General features: G+C 38.2%; 1 protein-coding gene across 1 annotated transcript; it reads left to right on the top strand.

The window, feature by feature from the left end:
- The first annotated feature begins 2638 nt into the window (after nucleotides 1-2638).
- jam3a (junctional adhesion molecule 3a) lies at nucleotides 2639-17557 on the top strand. The gene is made up of 9 exons (XM_060888730.1): nucleotides 2639-2817; nucleotides 9417-9482; nucleotides 9567-9680; nucleotides 10634-10786; nucleotides 12377-12579; nucleotides 13890-13989; nucleotides 14974-15103; nucleotides 15248-15296; nucleotides 15395-17557. Exons 1-9 carry the CDS (start codon nucleotides 2769-2771, stop codon nucleotides 15428-15430), a joined length of 900 nt encoding a protein of 299 aa, XP_060744713.1. The 5' UTR covers nucleotides 2639-2768; the 3' UTR covers nucleotides 15431-17557.
- Nucleotides 17558-20509: the final 2952 nt, after the last annotated feature.

Raw genomic sequence — 20509 nt, 5'->3', positions numbered from 1 at the left:
CAGGTTTAATCAGTACTTTTAATGGGTTTGCCACTCATCAGCTCTAACCTTCGCATTTTTAAGAGCGCAATCATGCATTCTCAACAGTCTTTAGCATATGTTATTGTGCCTTCTGACTCCTAGCGTGCAATATGTATTACTGCTGAAGAGACATGTTGCAGTGTCAGCACATCTACATTCATTAAACCATGAGGGAGAAAAAAATGAAAGGACAGAAAGCAGTTTTTATTTGTCATTTATACAAATACAGTATATAATAGGACAAAAAAGTCACTAACATTTTTTAACCAATAGCAGGAAGACGTAGCTGTTTTTTTTTTTTTTTGGATGGCTAGATGGAAGCCATTCCTCACAATAAAAATCCATCACCTAAAACCATGTAGGGAAATGTATTACAGGATGATGAGGTAAAAACATATATAGAACTTCATCCAAAAAAGATATTTTTGGCTCCTCGACCAAAGAACCCATATCCACAGTGAAATATGGTGGTGGCAGCATCATGCTGTGGGGCTGCTGCTCTTCAGCTGGGACTGAACCTCTAATCAAGACTGCAGTAATCTTGGGTCACGTCAAAATCTAATCTATTTTGGCACAAACCTATAGGCATTTATACATTATAGGACAGTAACATGTTTTCTTCACATATCCCAGCTTGCCTAGAATTAACAGAGAGTGTTTATGGAACCCACGCTTCAGATGACACTCAAACCCAGAATCTCTGGCTTAGGAGTCCAGTGCTTTATCCAGTTTCCTATTTGTGGACTTGACGGTATATGGTGAGGGATGTGACCATAGATGGTGGGGGATGTGGTAGCTTAGTGGTTAAAGCGATGGATCACTGATCAGAAAGTTGTGAGTTTGAATCCCAAGTAATGACAAGAGACAATACATGCAATTCTAGGAAAAGAAGCAACAATAAGATGGTGTGATAAGGCCCAACACAAGCAGAGTCAATCTTACCGCTGAAAATGTTTATTATTTTCCAAAAACAGCATGCCTCTGAAATGTTTTTATTCCTCTAATATTGCAGTCATGCCAACAGTTACTTTGACTATTTTGTACTATTTAAAGAATGACACATCTGAACATTCTTATTGAGAATTATTACAGCAGATTATGTTTAATCCATGTAGATAAAGCACTAATATTTAATCACATATAATTAAAAAAAAAAAAAAAAAAAAAAAAAACAGAAAAGAGAGTCTTTTGCTTTAGCTTCTTACACAGAGGGTGAATATGATAATATGGGGAAAAAATGGTTTGGGTTAACAAATAGCGCCATCTGCTGTTGAAATTCAGGACATTTGGATTTATAACGGTTAATAAAACAACTTAAGGCTATACAATATGAGTAGAAATGAAGATTTCTGTATTTAAGCATATTATATACTTTTTTTTAACACTTCAGAAACTCTAATCAGGTGACATAGTCTCCATAATTATGTTACTTGACATATTAGCATATTAGAAAGCATATCGTCATAGAATTTACTTTGAAATTTGCCTTAAAATTAGATTTCTTTATTTAATTATTAATATATAATATTATAATAGTATCTAGTATAAAGTGCAGGCGTGCCTGAATGATATATGTTCTCAAAATGAAAAGTAATATATATCATCATAGCATAAAACCACTGCAGTTAAAATTTAGAGATGTCCAGCTAGTTTTGTGTTTCGTTAGGGTCCTTGTCACTACTTGTAGCATTATGCAGTACCTTGCTCAGGTAATCCAGCTCCTATAGGATGGCATGAAATAAAACAATATGTGTGTGTGTGTGTGTGTGTGTGTGTGTGTGTGTGTGTGTGTGTGCATACATAAACACATGTGTACATGCATGTCTGTGTGTGTGTATGTGTGGGTGTGTGTACATTACATATGTACATGCATGTGTGTGTGTATACATATATACATGTGTATATGCACGTGTGTGTATATACGTGTCTGTACATATATACACATGTACATGCATGTATGTCTGTGTGTGTGGGTACATATATACATGCATGTATGTCTGTGTGTGTGTACATATATACATGCATGTATGTGTGTGTGTGTACATATATACACATGTACATGTATGTATGTCTGTGTGTGTACATATATAAATGTGTTTATGCATGTATGTCTGTGTGTGTGTGTGTGTGTGTGTGTGTGTAGATATATACAGTACATATGTACATGCATGTACGTGTGTGTGCACATATACATGTGTGTGTACATATAAACATGTGCATATGCATGTCTGTGTGTGTCTGTTTCTGTGCGTGTGTGTGTGTACATATATACATATGTACATGCACGTGTGGGTGTGTGTGGGTGTGTGTGTACACCTCGTGCACATGAAAAATTATTTAAAAAATTGTGAAAAATACTTGAGTTCCCCCTCCCTCCCCTTCCTCACAGTGGTTTGACCCACTGCCTGCTTTCCCAGTTCATCTCACCTACTCTGCACACACGAGTCAGGTGTGTGGCTGCGGCTCAGTTAATGTGGAACTCCATTAAGTAGGGGATTTTATTCACTTTAAATAAAGCGATTCTCTTTAATGTAAGTTATGATCATTATTTACTTTTTATTAAATACCGCATGTATTTCATCTATAGCCGGAATTCGCAGGCACGCGCAGCACAAACCGGAAGTGAACCGCCTGCCACTTCTTTCGCGAGAACGGATTTGTCACCATGGCAACTGAGCGGCGGCAGCATCCTCCTGCTCGTCCACCCTGCGCGCGGACAGCTGAGCTAAGCTAAACGTGCTTCCAAAATGGCGACGGGACGTCAAACGTTTGTAACGGCGCTCTTCTACTCGCTTTGTAAGTACTTTTTCTAAACGAAGTGTTCTCGTGAAGGGTATTACGGAGGGGTATTATGTGTGTAGACGTTAGAGAACGAAGCTGTGTGACAGGCTGGAGGTAGCTTAGCATAGGCTACCTTCTCTTAGCTAGAACGACAGTCTTATTCTAACCGAATCATCATATCAGATCGTATTTCATGTTCATCTGATCGAGAGAGTCAGAATGTGGTTATGAATGGATGTGAAGGCTTGTTGTAAATGTCAGTGTTAGAAAATAGTGTTAGAAAAAGTCTGATATTTGACCCTGAGCCCTCAGTAACATTACACTGGTCCTTATACATGCAGTTGTCTTTACATTCATTACACATGCAGTATACAGACAGGATCTGCCAAGCTGGGGAACAGAGCAATACCAGAATAGGGATATGAATCAGAATCAGAATCAGGTTTACTGGCCAAGAGTGGTGACACACACACACACACACACACACACACACACACACACGGAATTTGGTTCCTGCTGTTTGTGACTCTCAAAAGTACAGACATAAATAACACTGTACTATACAAGACAGGACGACGAGATACGATATAGACAGTACGATTATTAAATATGAATACAGAATATATGACTGATCAGTTATGTACATAAAGTGTGAGAAGTGCACGGTAGTGCAAATAACCGTATTGTGCAATATTATGCTTCTTTGTACAATATACAGCAGCAGTAGTGTTTGTGAGAGATATGGATGATGTGATGACTGACAGTTCTGATAATGCACTACTTATAGATATGATGCAGGGAATATAATCATGGTGAGTTGTTAATCAGGGTGATTGACTGGGGAAAGAAACTGCTCCTGTTTCTGGCAGTTTTAAAAAGAAAAGCTCTGTAGCGCCTGCCAGAAAGGAGGAGCTGAAAGAGGTTTTGTCCAGGGTGTGAAGGGTCAGTAGTGACGTCATGTTTTCAGTGTGCCTCTTGAATCAGAACGTTCAACTTTCACACAGTCGCAAGTTTTTAAAAAGGAGGGTTTAAAAGGAAAAGAAATGGAAAGAAAAAAAACTGTTGTAAATAAGCAAATGCCAATCAGTTTGTTCCAATGTTTATTTTCATGCTGAAGGGCAGCTTGGCATATTGTTTGTGTGTGTGTGTGTGTGTGTGTGTGTGTGTGTGTGTGTGTGTGTGTGTGTGTGTGTGTGTTTTGAATATCAAACTCTTCAGTTAGTTTGTGAAGTTCCTAAAATGTAAGCATGTTGGATGTTTCTGCCTGGGAACAACAATATTTTACTTGTTTAAATAGCACTGAAAATATCTTAAGTTTCCCCACACTGAGATTGCAGGAATTATGAAAACATTCGGCATCAGACGTTTATGATGTTTTTCAGCTAATGAAATCCAGAGAATCTTTCCTGCCCCCCTTCTGCAGTGTGGAAGGCATTACAATAAATCTCAAGGGTTTTAGTCCACATATACTGTGGAAAGAAAGAGTGCATGAATTCCCTTTACGTCACAGCTTGACAAATATATTCGGTTAAAAGTCTGAGGTGAATCACTGAAAATCAGTATTATAATGTTAAAGCATTATATTTGCCCCAGTTCCCGTTAGTATCTGACCTTTTGTCCTTCTTTTCTGGAAGCTTTTTTAGAAAAATAATCCCTCTTCCATAAAGAAGATGGTAAGTAAGCCTTCATTAATGTGGATGAGCGATGCACAGGCACGGGAAAGCCAGTGCAATGCTTTATGAAAGGACATAACGCAGTGTATCGTGTGGCCTTTCTAACGGCTCGGTGTCAGCAGCGGATGTAAAAATAGCCAGAGATTCATGGCTGATGGGAAAGTCCAGCGAACGTCAGCTGAGACCTTCGAGTTCCATCAGTTACAGCTGGGATAACATGACTGTTTGTCTTGGCTTAGTATGGACTTGGCCTTTATAGGGTTGTTAGGGTTTGTTTTTTTTAAAAGGAACAAGGAGGTTAGACACAAAGTTTTGTATGTATTGTTTGTGCCAGTATTGAGCAAGGACTGTTAGCTTCGAAAAGGTTATTCTAATATAAACACTTTGTTGTAATTAAAGTAAATAAGGTATAAATTCATGATTCGATATTTTTATTTGTCGTACACAGTTCTATACAGATTAAAACTCGGAGTGAAATGAAAATTCTGCCATTCTTCTTTATAATGTCCATTAAAAACATTACAATTCCATTAGAATAGAATATGACGTGCAGTTCATCTGTGCAACTATTTTACATGTTAACATAATGAAAAGACATTTTTTATATTCACACTCTCTGGTGTCACCCAAGGTTTCTTCCTCGTACCATCTGAGGGTGTTTTACCTTTATGTACATACATATTTTAAAGGTACATAAATATTTGATGTTCTGTAAAGCTGCTTTGAGACAATTTCCATTGTTAAAAAGCGTTCTATAAATAAAACTGAATTGAATAGGTTGGTGTAACGTCCCCTGATACAAAGCACCGTAATTGTTTATCAGCCCAATGACAATATGTATTAATTATAGAAGAACACGTCCTAATTTCTAGCTTATGTACAGTTATGTGTAATGTTGAGGAACATCAGCTTAACAACCTACTTCCTGTTATCATTTATGTTATAAACAGTTGTTTCTTCACCAGCACATCACAGCACATCTCTCTGGAAAAATGTCACCATAGCTCTCATCACACACACGTCTGCTGTCCAAGTCCCTGTGTAAGCTGTTTCCATAGAAACAAAATCATATTAGAGTGAGTGCATTAATATAAACCTCCGATTTGCGCTGTAGCTGGAGTTCCTCTCAGAGCTGCTTTTCGAAAACGAATCAACACTTTCTGACCAATTTAGAAGAATTTACAGTTTATTCCAAACAATTGTAATGATAAATATTAATCCAGTAGAAGAATTAGTCTAGTGAGTCACGTAGCATAACGTTAATACGAGTATGTTAATCTGGCTCAATAAAAAAAGCAGCAATGAATACACATAAACTGCTCACAATAAGAGGTTGTCAACACGTTCAGCCAATAAACCTGATTCTGATTCTGATTATAATATGTAATACACACGTTTAGTTGAGAAAATGATTTTGCTTTTAGTAAAAAATCTTAAACTGGTTTTATGCAAAATCCCAGTGATGAATAATTTATATTAATAATTTTATTAGGTGATTATTTTAAACTGACTTTTTCCTTTTCTTTGTATTATGTAAAATAGAGTTTTTTTTATGTATGATTAACTCTGCAACATAAATATCTATAAACACACACACATATATATGGTCAGATCAATTTCTTTTTCATTTCTTCATCGGTCACAAGTGTAAAAAACCCAAATTAATCAAATATGTCAATTTTATACATCATTTAAATTTGCCTGCTTAATCACACACATTTCTGTCATGGCACTTCAATTACAATTGAAACAGGTAGAATAGAATTGAAGGACTGACAGACCTTAAAGCTGACTAGTGAACTATGGAGCTGACTGAGACGTACAGCCATCACGGATAATCTCACACTCACGTTCACTCGACTACTGATTGCACTCACCTCTTAATCTCTCTCACACACACACACACACACACACACACACATACTGCACCTTCATGTTGTGAAGTATCCTCTCTGAATTCACTCCTTCAGTCATTATCAAGCCATTGTGTTTACCACAGTCTTGTCTAGTTCATGTTGTGTGTTGATGGTCTGACCATTGCCTGCACCTTGAGTATGTTGTTCCTGGGTTACATCTTTGTGATAGCTACAGACTTTTCGTTCACGTTTGTACCGGTTGTCTTGACAAACATAAGCACAGCTGTCCTTGTTTAGGAGGGGGGAAAAAATCCATAATTTTAGTAGAAAATTATAAAAGATTTATAAAAAGCTACAGCTTTAAATACTGTTTAAAGACATGCACTATTCAGGGCAAAAGTTATATATGACCTTGTACCACATGACATTTAAATCATTAAAAACAATATAATAATTGGTCATATTAATATGTACTAATAATATATGATGTTAGAACGTAAATAATCATCTCAGTAAATTAAAACAAATGTACAATAGTGCTGTTCTTCTCTCTTAATGGGATTTTTATTACCAGCCTTCACATGCTAATGAGACATCATGTAGCTATTAACAATTCGTTCTAGCATGACCTTTTTTTCTTGCCATTTCCATGATCTCATCATCCTACAGTAACAGAATTTACTTAATTATGTAATAATGCTAAATTATCTGCAGTGTTCTGAATGAGTGTGTCAAAAAAAAAAAGTTACAGAGAAGATATATATATGAATGATACATCGTGATCTTTATACACCATTGAGTTAGTATTTATGCTTAATGTGTAAAACAAGGGTGCCAATAATTATGGAAGTGACTGCATATGTTGTACATAGTTTATTCTGATGTGTCTTTGTAAGGTTTTCGGCCACCAGACTAGACAAACTACAGCTCAGACTAACATGCCCCGTTCTTTGGATCACTTTAACTTTGATTTTATTCCAACCCTTGGAATAAAAAAAAGAAAGTGAACACTCTTTGGCACTCTTAAGTACTTTTTTAATCGCACTTAATCAATCTTACTGGTGAAATTGCAAGCGCAGGATTCTTCTTTTAAACCACTACCACTGAAGTAAATGAAAGAGGGTTTTGGCTGAAGGCGAAAGACATCTTGTCCTAAATCTGCATCTTGTCCCTTCATTTGCAAGAATAACAATGTAGAGTAGATTTTGATCACTATAAGCTTTGTGAGAGAGACCGGTACTGTAGACATCCCAACTAATACACAGGTTGTTTACTGAATTTTTATTTTTTTTTGTCTTACAGATTTGTTGCCCCATGATTGATGTATCAGGGGTTGTAGGTGGTTGTACACTCTCTGTGCTTGGTCCATGATGTTAAACTAAATAATAAAGTAAATGACAAATGAAACAAAATACCTATCAGAAGTCTTATCATTTCCTGTGGAATTTGAATTCAAACTCAAACCCAGAAAAGTCATTAAGTTTGTTTGATTCCTGTTCAATAAATAGCTCGTGACAGTCTGTTGGATGGTTCAGAAGGTCACAGAGCAGCAGCGTACTTACTGTAGAACATAAGCTGCCCTAAATTTGTCTGTATGTTTATCACGGTTTGCAGCGAACACAACAAAACACATCAGAAATCAGGAGCTTGTTCATTCACAGTAAAGAAAAAAGAAATACTTACGAACGACCTTTTCTGTTTATTGATGCCTATATCGACATGGTACATCTGAACATTTATCCACACGCTGCAAAAACTGATATCTTACTAAGTGAAAATATCTTGAATATAGTAATAGGAAATAAAAAGTAGATAAATAAGACTATATTCAAGATATTTTCACTGGTTAAGGATGTCATTTCTTCGCAATGTATGAATTCACGTTGAGATCTGAACCCAATGAGTCAGGAGTGGCCTCATTTCCACTATCTAGAGGCATGTTGGCTAGTAAAGCCTACCAGCTGGTTGTCTTTTAGGGGATTTGGTTCAGTGTTAATTCTGGATTTATTGTTGTGCACTTTGTTGTATTAGAGCAGGTTTTGCTTGGAACAGCTCGAGTTTTACAACATAAAGTCAACAAGAATTATTAAACCTACTACCTGTCATTACACCACACTGTCTTGAAATGTGTTTTTTGTTCTTTGCATTAAAGTTGGGATGCATGATGTTTGAAAGCCAATGTTGACATTTGAAATCACCTAAACAAACACGCCCCTAACCCAAATGGGTGTCAATGTTTTGATAGCTCTGCCCCACACATACATACGCAACCCTGGCAACTATTATGGCGGAACCTGCTGGGGCAGCTGGCCGAGGTTATATTTTTCTCAATAAATGAACTCAATGAGTAATGCTATGGTAATACAAATGTTTTTTTGTAGTACTGTGTGTTGTACCGTGAAAGGTTTAGCTTTGTTTCACGCGGAAGACGACGTTCAACACCTAGAACCCGAGGCAGGTATCTGCCATGTCAATGTTTCAATCTGGCTGATACCAGACATGTGCACTGAACACTCTCTCTGCTGCATATTGACAAGACACGCCCCTTTCTGCTCATTGGCTACACTTTTTGTTTGTCGGCCCGACTCAGTTTTCTGAAGCATTTTTCAAACATCGTGCAGCCCACCTTTAACATCAGTTGTAAGTCACTTGGGATAAAAGTTTCAGGGAAATGTAAACATACATACTATAGGGAAGACTGTAAAGGCTCCTGTGAGTTTCCACGTCTCATGGCCAGTCAGCTTGCAGTATATCTTTCAAGCCAGAACGATGATCCGGTCCAGCCGCTACGTCGGCTCACTGATCCTCACCTCTTTGTGCTGTAGCACCAGACTACAATACACTTCCTTTCCAGCCAGCAGCTTCCAACTCAGACAGCCTCCTTTCCTACTTTTTTATCAGGGTTGTAGGTGGGAATGCTGCTCTTTGGATATGTGGGTCTGAGAGTGCAATGTAATGCTGGCCATGTCAATGATGTCCATTGTGTTTGGTATGTTTGTAGTTGTTGGGTTTATTGCTTCTCTGATCTTGCTTGAGAGAAAGGTGAATTGAAATGTTTGGCTGATTTTTCTCTTGTATTTTCAAGGTTGTGTGACATTTGCTGTGATTCTCAGAACTACGAACAAAGACGTGTGGGCCAATGAATTTGAATGTAAGTTAAAGTTCTCATTTTTTTAAAGACTAAACTTACCATTCTAATAATGTGTGTATTGACTATTGCTTTGTTTCTTTAAAGCAATAGAAATGACCTGCTTGATAGAATCCATATCTACAAACAACCCTAGAATTGAATGGAAGAAAATAAAAAATGGGGTTCCCAGTTATGTATATTTCCAAAAAAAAATTTCAGGTAACAATAGTATGCATCCACAAACAAAAGGCAACACACCTTTTTTTATTATACTGGATATTCTTATTCATTTAAGTTAAAGGTGGGGTCTCCGATGTTTGAAAGCCAATGTTGACATTTAAAATCACCAAAACAAACACGCCCCTAACCCAAATGGGTCCCACCCCTGTATTGATAGCTCCACCCACACATACACACGTCACCCAGGCAACTAATGGAAAGAAATGTGTCTATCATAGCTGAAGGGAAGAACAATACGATTGCAGATAAACAAACAAGCAAAAATGACACACAAGCATAATCATGCAAAGGACAAAGGCATATATTAGTTCTGTGTAACAAAACAAAACCAACGTTACTCACCTATTGAGAAGGGAAAAAAAGTGCCTCGGCGTCTTAAGTAAAGTTGGCCACATATTCACAGATTAGAGTTTCCCGAGTCAATAACTCCTGAGCTAAACACTGTTACTACACAAAACACGGTTGTAGCTGCCTCTCTACATTACTACGATAGAAAAGAGGTGTTATTTGTGTAGTAACAGAGTTTAGCTCAGGAGTTATTGACTCAGGAAACTCCAATCTGTGAATATGCACCAACTTCCTGCTCCTTCAGTTCTCTCCAGCGCTGGAAAGCTGATCCTATATTAACACGGTCCTACTTCTTGCCTTATCGTAAGCCTTTCTTCGCTTTCTTTCTTTTTTTTTATCCTCCATGTCAATGTTAAAACGGCTTTCTGCTAATGTCACACATGCGCACTGAACACTCTCTCCGCCCATATTGACAAGACCCGCCCCTTTCTGCTCATTGGCTACACGTTTGTTTTGTTTGTCGTCCCGACTTAGTTTTCTGAAGCATTTCTCAAACAACAGAGACCCTACCTTTAAACTAACCCTCAAATATAAGTGATGCCATCATTAGCAGAGAATAGTATGTAATATGCCTGTTATGGCAGGTGATTTGGAGAACAGAGCACTATTAAGAGAACCTGCAAACCTGCTGATCCTGAATGCCAGCAGATCCGACAGCGCAATGTATCGCTGTGAGGTGGCTGCCATTGAAGACCAGAAACCCTTCGATGAAATACTTATAAGTCTGGCTGTGAGAGGTACCTTAACATTCATTCATTCATTCATTTTCTACCGCTTATCCGAACTACTCGGGTCACGCGGAGCCTGTGTCTATCTCAGGCGCCAACGGCCATCAAAGCAGGATTCACCCTGGACGGAGTGCCAACCCATCGCAGGGCACACACACACACTCTCATTCACTCACACAATCACACACTACGGACAATTTTCCAGAGATGCCAATCAACCTACCATGCATGTCTTTGGACTGGGGGAGGAAACCGGAGTACCCGGAGGAAACCCCCGAGGCACGGGGAGAACATGCAAACTCCACACACACAAGGTGGAGGCGGGAATCGAACCCCCGACCCTGGAGGTGTGAGGCGAACGTGCTAACCACTAAGCCACCGTGCCCCCGTACCTTAACATATCTATTAGTTTGTTTTTTTCTTAAACATTTGTATATCTCACCCCTAATTAAGTGCAGAATATGGATCTATATTATTATATATTATATTATTTATATACATATTTATATTCTACATTATATATATATAATATGAATCCAGCTCTACAGTTTCCATACCATGTAAATAATTGGAAGATGACCTAGCAATCACACGCAGAGAAGATTTCTGGGCTCAGATCTTACAGAACATGTCCTACATAGATAAAAACACAGGTCTGCACCTGATATATAATACAAAATAATCCATAGAACCCACTAAACAGGTCATAGGATGTATAAAATGGGCCACAGGGAATTTGACATCTGCATGAAGAGCACACAGAATTCACCAAACCATTACATTCATGTCATATGAAAAGTAAATATCTTAATATTCTGCTGTATATCTCACTATCCCGTTCAGTCTGCTTTCTCAGAGATACAGCTGATAAACACAGTAGTTTTTCTCACAGCACTAACCATCAGCAGGACATTCATACCAACAAACTGGAAATATCAAAGAACACCATTAATATCACACACTGGAAAAACATAATGGGGGCACAGAGGCTTAGTTATTAGCAGCTTTGGCTCACATCCCCATCCCATGGTTGGGGTTTGAATCCTAACTCCACCCTTGCTTGTGCAAATTGTCTTTAGTGTGTGTGCGATTGTGCCCCATTCACATGTTTGTGCCCCTAGTATCACGGGATAGGCTCCAGGTTCCCTGGAACCATCTACCTCAATCAAAATGAAATCAAACATATATTACATACATGTTCAGGGGAATCACTCCACAGTGGTAGTACAGTCAATACTGTCTTTAAGAACACACCACGTAATTAGTGCCCGACCACACATTTCAGGCATTATGCTGAATCTACTGAATTCAACACCCATACACATAACATTCAAAAAAAAACAAAAGTTGGTATTATACATTATTGTACATTATTATACATTGGTATTATTTAACCCCCAGACCCCCATACCCTCTCTCATCCCACTATCCTCATAAATATTGTTTCTGTCTTGACTACTGTAAAATAAAGTCCCAATCGTCCCCCAAAGAGGAGGGTTAGTGGCAAACCAAAAAAAAAAATGCAACAATAAATGAAAATTTAACATCTTTAAATGTCTAAAATATGATATTCTGCTCTTGATTTTGACTGGCTTTCAGTGAAGCCGGCCATGCCACGGTGCAGTGTACCAAATTCGGTCACTGCAGGCTCTTCAACAGAGCTACGGTGCATGGAGAGTGAAGGCTACCCTCTGTCTCAATATCAGTGGTTCCGCAACAACGAGGAGTTGCCTGAGGACCCCAAAACCAGCGTCCGCTTCTACAACTCCTCATATGTCATGAATGCTGAGACTGGGACTCTGGTAAGCACAAACATGAACATGTAGCTGAGTTCTGTTTAAAATTCTTTGATTCGTTCAAAGAGAGTCAAACATTTCATTTCATTTCATTTCATGTCTTTTTCTTTAAAAGTCTAGCACCTCTTGTCTTTAATGACATGTCCAGTACGTTCCAGCAGTACTATCACTGCCAGCTTTTCATGTAACCACAGAACGTACTGACTATCCATGGTTTTGTTTTTTTTTTTTTTTTTTTGCATGATCATGCAACGGATGATTATTAAAAGCCTATGACAGTTTTTGACTTTATAGAACGTGGCACCAACAGCTACGTCACATTCAAAGAAACGGGGTGGATTTGAAAAAGAAGGCAGCTGCAGTGATGCATTGATTCAGTGATTTAGTACACAATAAACTGATAGATAAGAAGATACCAAATAATATTTGGTATTATTTCTCATACACAAACTGCTCCCTCTCCGCTACTGTGCTGAAGATTATACCGGTTGCTGCATCTGGTTGTTTGGACCGGTCTCTTTACCAAATGATACCTAATTATTAAATTGAAAAACTTGCATAAAACTGATAAAGTCTCCTTTTATATATTATTTGTTGCTTTAAAATTTGCTGCTGTCAGCGAAATTGCGGCTCTGTCACATGCATATGTAGAAAATGAACAGGCTTTTATCTCTTATCAGTGTAAACAGAAGGGTTAGACTAACATATTAGGAATTAGGCTGCATGATTTTATCACCTCTAAACCTTTTTACACACTCACAAAATCCAGTGACATTTACTCCAGTTAGTTACGATTACTGATTATTTTAGATGATCAGACCTACCAAGATTTACACATTAGTATGCTAGTCTGAGTTCCCACTTTTTCCTCTCAATAGTGCCAATTAACATTTGAGTCTGAAATGATTTGTGCTGGTGTATTAACTTGTATTGGTCCTGTAATGTCTCACATGCTGTCAACCCACGTAGGCACTCTCACTTTGTGTCAAGACGAATGGAGAATATTTTGAGTTCATCAATTAAAAAAAAGAATAATTTCTCCCACTTTATGTTGTATATAAATTCCACTGTAAATAAATCTAAATTTCAGCATTGCCAATCTAGACAAGTTCTGTATATAGTTTATTATCAGTTTACTATATGTTTTAAGAATGCCACTAAAAACCTTTTGGGAAAAAAAGGAAACAGAAACAGTCCTTCAGCAAGCTGTCAGTGAAGTGCTGATATTTATAACGTGATTAAATCTGCTAGTCTTTTTTGACTGGCAGTGACCTCTCCTGGTTTAAGTATTAATTTCTATGTATTTCTCTTTTCAGAAATTCAGATTAGTGAGGAAGGAAGATACAGGGGAGTACCACTGCCAGGCCAGAAATGATGCTGGTTCTGCAAAATGCGCAGCACAGCTTATGGAAGTCTGTAAGTAACATCATGTAACAGAAAACCAGAAAACATCACACAAAACATCACGTGCAGCGTCAGGATAAACAGTGGTGGCTCAAGTGGTTACGGCTCTGGGTTGTTGATTGGAGGATCAGGGTTCAAGCCGCAGCACTGCCAAGCTGCCACTGTTGGGCCCTTGAGCAAGTCCCTTAAAGGTGGGGTCTCTGTTGTTTGAGAAATGCTTCAGAAAACTGCGTTGGGCCGCCAAACAAAACAAAAACAAAACTAGCATGTAGCCATTGAGCAGAAAGGGGCGTGTCTTGTCAATCTGGGCGGAGAGAGTTTTTAGTGCGCATATGTGACATTAGCAGAAAGCGGTTTTAACACTGACATGGAGGATAAAAACAAAGAAAGAAAGCGAAGAAAGGCTTACGATAAGGCAAGAAGCAGGACCCGTGTTAATATAGGATCAGCTTTCCAGCGCTGGAGAGAACTGAACGTCTTCCGCGTGAAACGGAGATAAACCTTTCACGGTACAACACACAGTACTACGAAAACAAAAACACATTTGTATTACCATAGTATTACTCATTGAGTTCATTTATTGATAAAAATATACTCTAGGTCAGCTGCCCCAACAGGTTCTGCCATAATAGTTGCCTGGGTTATACTTGGGTTATACTTGTCTGGTGTATGTGTGGGGCGGAGCTATCAAAACAGGGGTGGGACCCATTTGGGTTAGGGGCGTGTTTGTTTTGGTGATTTCAAATGTCAACATTTTCTTTCAAACAACAGAGACCCCACCTTTAAGCCTCTCTGCTCCAGGGTGCTGTATCATGGCTGACCCTGTGCTTTGACCCCTTCAAAGTTAAGATAGGCGAAGAAAGCTTTTCACTGTTCTGTAATGTATATGTGACAAAAATAAAGGCTTCTTCTCACCGCCAGAATACATCAAGGCTAAACAAATACAATTCAATTTAAATTCAAAGCCTAGTACATTTTTTCCCCCTGTTTTTCCAGACGATTTTGACATCGGGATGATGCTCTTAAAGATCCTAGCAGGAGTGATTGCTTTCATCCTTTTAACAGCGGGGCTCTGCGTGGCTCATAAACACGGCTACTGTTCCTGCAGAGAGCACACAGAAAACGAGTGAGTACAGCCGTAAATATAGACGTGTTCAAAAGGTCAGCAGAGCATAAAAGTGGTCTGTTCTTAATTCCTGCTCAGTACAAATACCACAGTGTTTATTCCATGGAATAAAGAGGGTCTGAAATAATACCCTGTTTCTTTCAGTTATAAAGTTCCTCAGTATGACAGAAAGGACTGTGTCACTGCAGATGAGGTGAGTGTATGCCATACTTCAGACTATTTGTTTGCATCGAGGGTATTATACTGTTAATAATTCACATTAATACACTTCCTCTTTTTTTTTTTTAACAGGGGCATTTCCGGCACAAATCCTCATTTGTCATATGACCGAGGAACGATGAAGGAGATACACAGCTGAACTGTGTGCCACAAATATAAACTACCACAATCTGAATTTACTTCTGAGGTGCATAAACACAATCTTCTTTGCCAAAGCTGTTAACAAACATCACAGTATTTCACAGACAGATACAGTATTTCAATTCTCTGGGAAAGTTTTATTCTTTATATGTTACAGGAGAGATCACGTGTATACTTTTAACACTAAAGCTAGTGTAATAAAGATTTTTGTGTCATTCACAAAGGTTTTTTTTATTTATTTACAAGTAGGAATTTTGGATTTTCAAACCCAAAATCTATTCAGAGCATTACTTAGTGATGAGACGTGTACATTGTTGTGTTTATTTTGCATCGTAGTGGAAGCGAAAGAGCATCTACTGTACAGGAAGTTCCGCTATAATCTGTAACGCGTATAATCAGACAGAGCAGCACAAGGCAGGGGTGAATCAGTCATTGTGCGTGTGTGTGTGTGTGTGCCATGCACAACTGATTTTTAATATGTCGGGGTTATGGAACGTTATGTTTTGTTGTTTAAGTGCAAATGATCGGTTGTAAGTACAGTGTAATGTTTTAAAGCCAGGTTTCAGTCTTCAATCAAAAGTCTTGGACCTGGTTGTGCTAAATGACAAACAAATTGTTTTCTAGTTTTACTTAATTTTTGTAAACAACAGATACACTTTGTGTATTTTACAATTCTGTCTGAGTGATCTCTCTCTCTCTAAGTGACCTTCTGTAATTTTTTTATTGTTTTATATTCTAATCGTTTGGACAAACTATCCAGTTTTGTGGCTGTGCTTGTGCTTTACTATATTTGTGGTATTTTGTTGTAGCAAAGTCAGATGGAAATGTTGAAAAGATGGTGGGCCATGACCAGTAAATAATGATAATATTCATGACTTAAATTACATTGTTTGGAAATGACCGGATTTTTTTTCTTTTTCTGATGTAATAGCTCATTGTCCATTCACACAATCATCACCTATCATTTTCTTCCAGGATGCTGGTTTTAAATTGCTTTCTATTACAAAGAAGCTATTCCTGACTGTTAAGTATTCAAAATGTCTTACAATTCTGTGAGTTTTGACAATTTGTCTTCCATTATGGCATGACCCACATGACCGCATGAAGGACTGTTATTACGAATGCTGTAAAAAAAAAAAAAAAAAAAGCACCATGTAAAAGAAGGGTTTTGGCTTCAGTTTCAGACAGTGCAGTGAGGTAAACTCTTATTGAAATATTACTATTTTCCTTTGACAGTACCGGAATGTGAACTGTGCTTGGTTTTGATTTTGTGTTCAAAATATTCAGGCTTTATGTTTGGAGATGTTTGATTATGCATGGCTAAGCCAAACTGTGCAAATACCGATGAAATACTCGAAACATGCTTACAATGATTTAACAAAAAATTTTCAAACTTATATACAGTATTTAGCCTCACCACAACTGCCTGATTGATACAGAAATATTTTAGAGTATCTTAGAAAAGGAAGAGCGATCAAGTCTAATGGGATATTTGTTATTCTTCATTACTGTGTGCCAGTTCATTGTCAGTGTTGGTGTAGTCATTTTTGCTGCTTAACTTACATATATACGTATACATATGTACATATATATGTCTAAAAAGGTGCATTCTGGCCAAAATGATTCGATAGTTATTCCATAACTATACAAAATAATTCAAATTGCAGTTTCAGACATATATCGTTTATCTAAAATAAATGGTGTATCAACATCTATCTATCTGTCTTGAGATGTATATATATATATATATATATATATATATATATATATACATAAAATAGCTAACATTCCAAGTACAATGAAATACTTTGTGTGCCATTTACATGACAGAATGATACGATCACCTGTCCTCCTGTTGTTTTTGTATTGTCAGAGCGTGTTCTTTTATGTGGCGTTGGTGAAAACAAAAAAGTTGTAATGTACTTCTAATGTAAGATTTGAACAGCATTAAACCGGTGTAAAGTTACGATGTATTTATTTTCTGTAAAGTAGATGACAACATTACTCAGGAGTTTGAAAGAAGTGACAATTTCTGTACATTGTTAGGTTTTAGCGATTCTGTTTTGTTTAATAAAGACATTGTTACAGAACATATTGCAGCCTCCAAGATTAACTTGCACAAAACATGGGGTTCCCTGCTGTTTTCAAGTAACTGTGTGTGTGTGTGTGTGTGTGTGTGTGAGTGTGTGTGAGTTTCATCTGGGTTTTCCGGTTTTCTCTCAACTCTTACAATCATGACTGTGAATAAAAGAATTATTGTCATGTTGTGTTGTGGTTTTGGACATAAACATATGATTACATATGTTAGTAGTGTAGTGTATAATACTGATGGATGCTGTTGGCTGAGTCATGTGACATTCTACAGGGTCATAAAAGTTCCGGAACACAATAACAGCTCATCACCGTTTACATTTAAATTGTTGACATTCGATTTCAAACACAGTGAGCGAACTTCATCGAGCGAGCGATTATTTGGAGAGACTTTTACCATTCACAATTTACACAGCATACTTTATTCACTCAAAACACAACAAACTTTTTACACAACACACAACAAACTTTTTACACAACACACAACAAACTTTTTACACAACACACTTCATTTTTCACAAATTTGACTTTTTAAACGAGGCACATCACACCACCAAGTTTGGAAAATGGTAAGTTTCCTGATTATGACTTTGTTGATTAGTAAATTTGATCATCAGGTTCCATCTTATTTAAGCATTCATACTGTCTATTTAAATATTAAGTTTGTTTATTTTAATATTCACTTACATTTATATTTATTTTATATTAAATTGTAAGACAAGTAGCTTATTGTCTTAGGGAGCACTAAAGCCTTAGACATGATGATTTAACACAGAAATGTAAGACAAAGTATAATAAGTAATGAATTCAGGCCTGTTTCTGAAGAGAAATGTCATCATTAAGCCTCAGTATGAACTTGTTCATTTCTTTTTGTTTTTCTGAAACAATCAGTTTTTATAAAAGCCATCTCTGTTTCTTCTTTCAGTTCCAGCTGGAAGAAACTGTGCACTTTGTGCCTGCTATTTATACACCTGACTTTGAAGATGTCTCTGTCAATGTCTACCCTGAGTACACCCCTGGGTACCAAATCGTGTACTACCCCGAGTACAACCCTGTGTACTGCACCGAGTACAACCGTGTGTCCCAACCTGAGTACTACCCCGAGTACAACCCTGTGTACTACCCCGAGTACAACCCTGTGTCCCAACCTGAGTACTACCCCGAGTACAACCCTGAATACTACCCTGTGAACTACCCCGAGTACAGCCCTGAGTACTACCAGTTCCTGCCACCCGACTTCTACCCCCAACCCCTAACAGTAGAGACTGTTGAAGAAGACTGCTTCCTCCCATCACCACAGCTTCCTCACAACCACCAGACAATTCTGCCTGAAAGGAAGCACACACTGGTAAGAAATCAAAAAAGCACTACATTTAAAATACTTAAGGTTTTATAATGATGTTTTTACATTTTAACTCCAGACATTTAACACCTAAGTTATCTCTAGGAGATTCACAATTTAACCCCAAATTGTATTTTCTACAGATTACAAATCAGGACCCCAATGATGGTGGCCAAGACATTATGGTCAACGGGCTTCTGGGAGGAACGGCCATGTATCCACCCGAGAGCGTGTCTGTACCACCTGCGTCTCCACCTGAATCTGCATCTCTGCTCAAACCTGTGTCTCCACCCAAACCTGCATCTCCCACTGAACCTGTGTCTCCAACTGAACCTGCATCTCCCCCTGAACCCATGTCTCCACCCAAACCTGCATCTCTCACTGAACCTGTGTCTCCAACCGAACCTGCATCTCCCCCTGAACCCATGTCTCCACCCAAACCTGCATCTCCCACTGAACCTGTGTCTCCAACTGAACCTGCATCTCCCCCTGAACCCATGTCTCCACCCAAACCTGCATCTCCCACTGAACCCGTGTCTCCAACCGTACCTGCATCTCCCCCTGAACCCCTGTCTCCACCCAAACCTGCATCTCCCCCTGAACCCGTGTCTCCACCCGAACCTGCATCTCCCATTGAACCTGTGTCTCCACCCGAACCTGTGTCTCCACTTGAGACCATGTCACAACTGGAGCCTGTGCAGACAGATACTGCAAACACAAAGGTACAGCATTAAAGTCTGTCTGCAGATCGCAGACCTGAGAAGACATGACTATTTGTCCCTATATGGACATGGGGAGGTGCCTCTAATGTGATCTGATTATCATGAAGCTAGAAAACTTGATCTTCAGGATCCATTTTATTTAAGCATTCATGCTATCTAGTTTAATATTAAGTTTATTTATTTTAATATTTACTTACATTTATATTAATTTCATAATAAATTGTAAGACAAGTAGCTTCTTTTCTTAAGAAGCACTAAAGCCTTAGACATGATGATTTAACACAGAAGTGGAAGATACAGTATAATAAGACAAATACCATTATTTTCATCATTAAGCCTCAGTATGAACTTGTTCATTTCTTTTTGTTTTTCTAAAACAATCAGTTTCTCTAAAAGCCATCTCTGTTTCTTCTTTCAGTTCCAGCCGGATGAAACTGTGCACTATGTGCCTGCGACTAATACACCTGACTTCGAAGATGTCCCTGACAACCTCTACCCCGAGTACAACCCTATGTACTACCCCGAGTACTACCAGTTCTTGCCCCCCGAATTCTACCCCAAACCCCTAACAGTAGAGACTGTTGAAGAAGACTGCTTCCTCCCATCACCACAGCCTCCTCACAACCACCAGACAATTCTGCCTGAAAGGAAGCACACACTGGTAAGAAATTAAAAAGCACTACAGTAAAAATACTTAAGGTTTTTATAATGATGTTTTTACATTTTAACTCCAGACATTTAACACCTAAGTTATCTCTAGGAGATTCACAATTTAACTCCAAATTGTATTTTCTACAGATTACAAATCAGGACCCCAATGATGGTGGCCAAGACATTATGGTCAACAGGCTTCTGGGAGGAACGGCCATGTATCCACCCGAGAGCGTGTTT

Source organism: Tachysurus vachellii, chromosome 15 (assembly GCF_030014155.1).
Source record: "Tachysurus vachellii isolate PV-2020 chromosome 15, HZAU_Pvac_v1, whole genome shotgun sequence".
NCBI lineage: Eukaryota > Metazoa > Chordata > Actinopteri > Siluriformes > Bagridae > Tachysurus > Tachysurus vachellii.
This window is presented reverse-complemented; position numbering and strand designations above follow the sequence as displayed.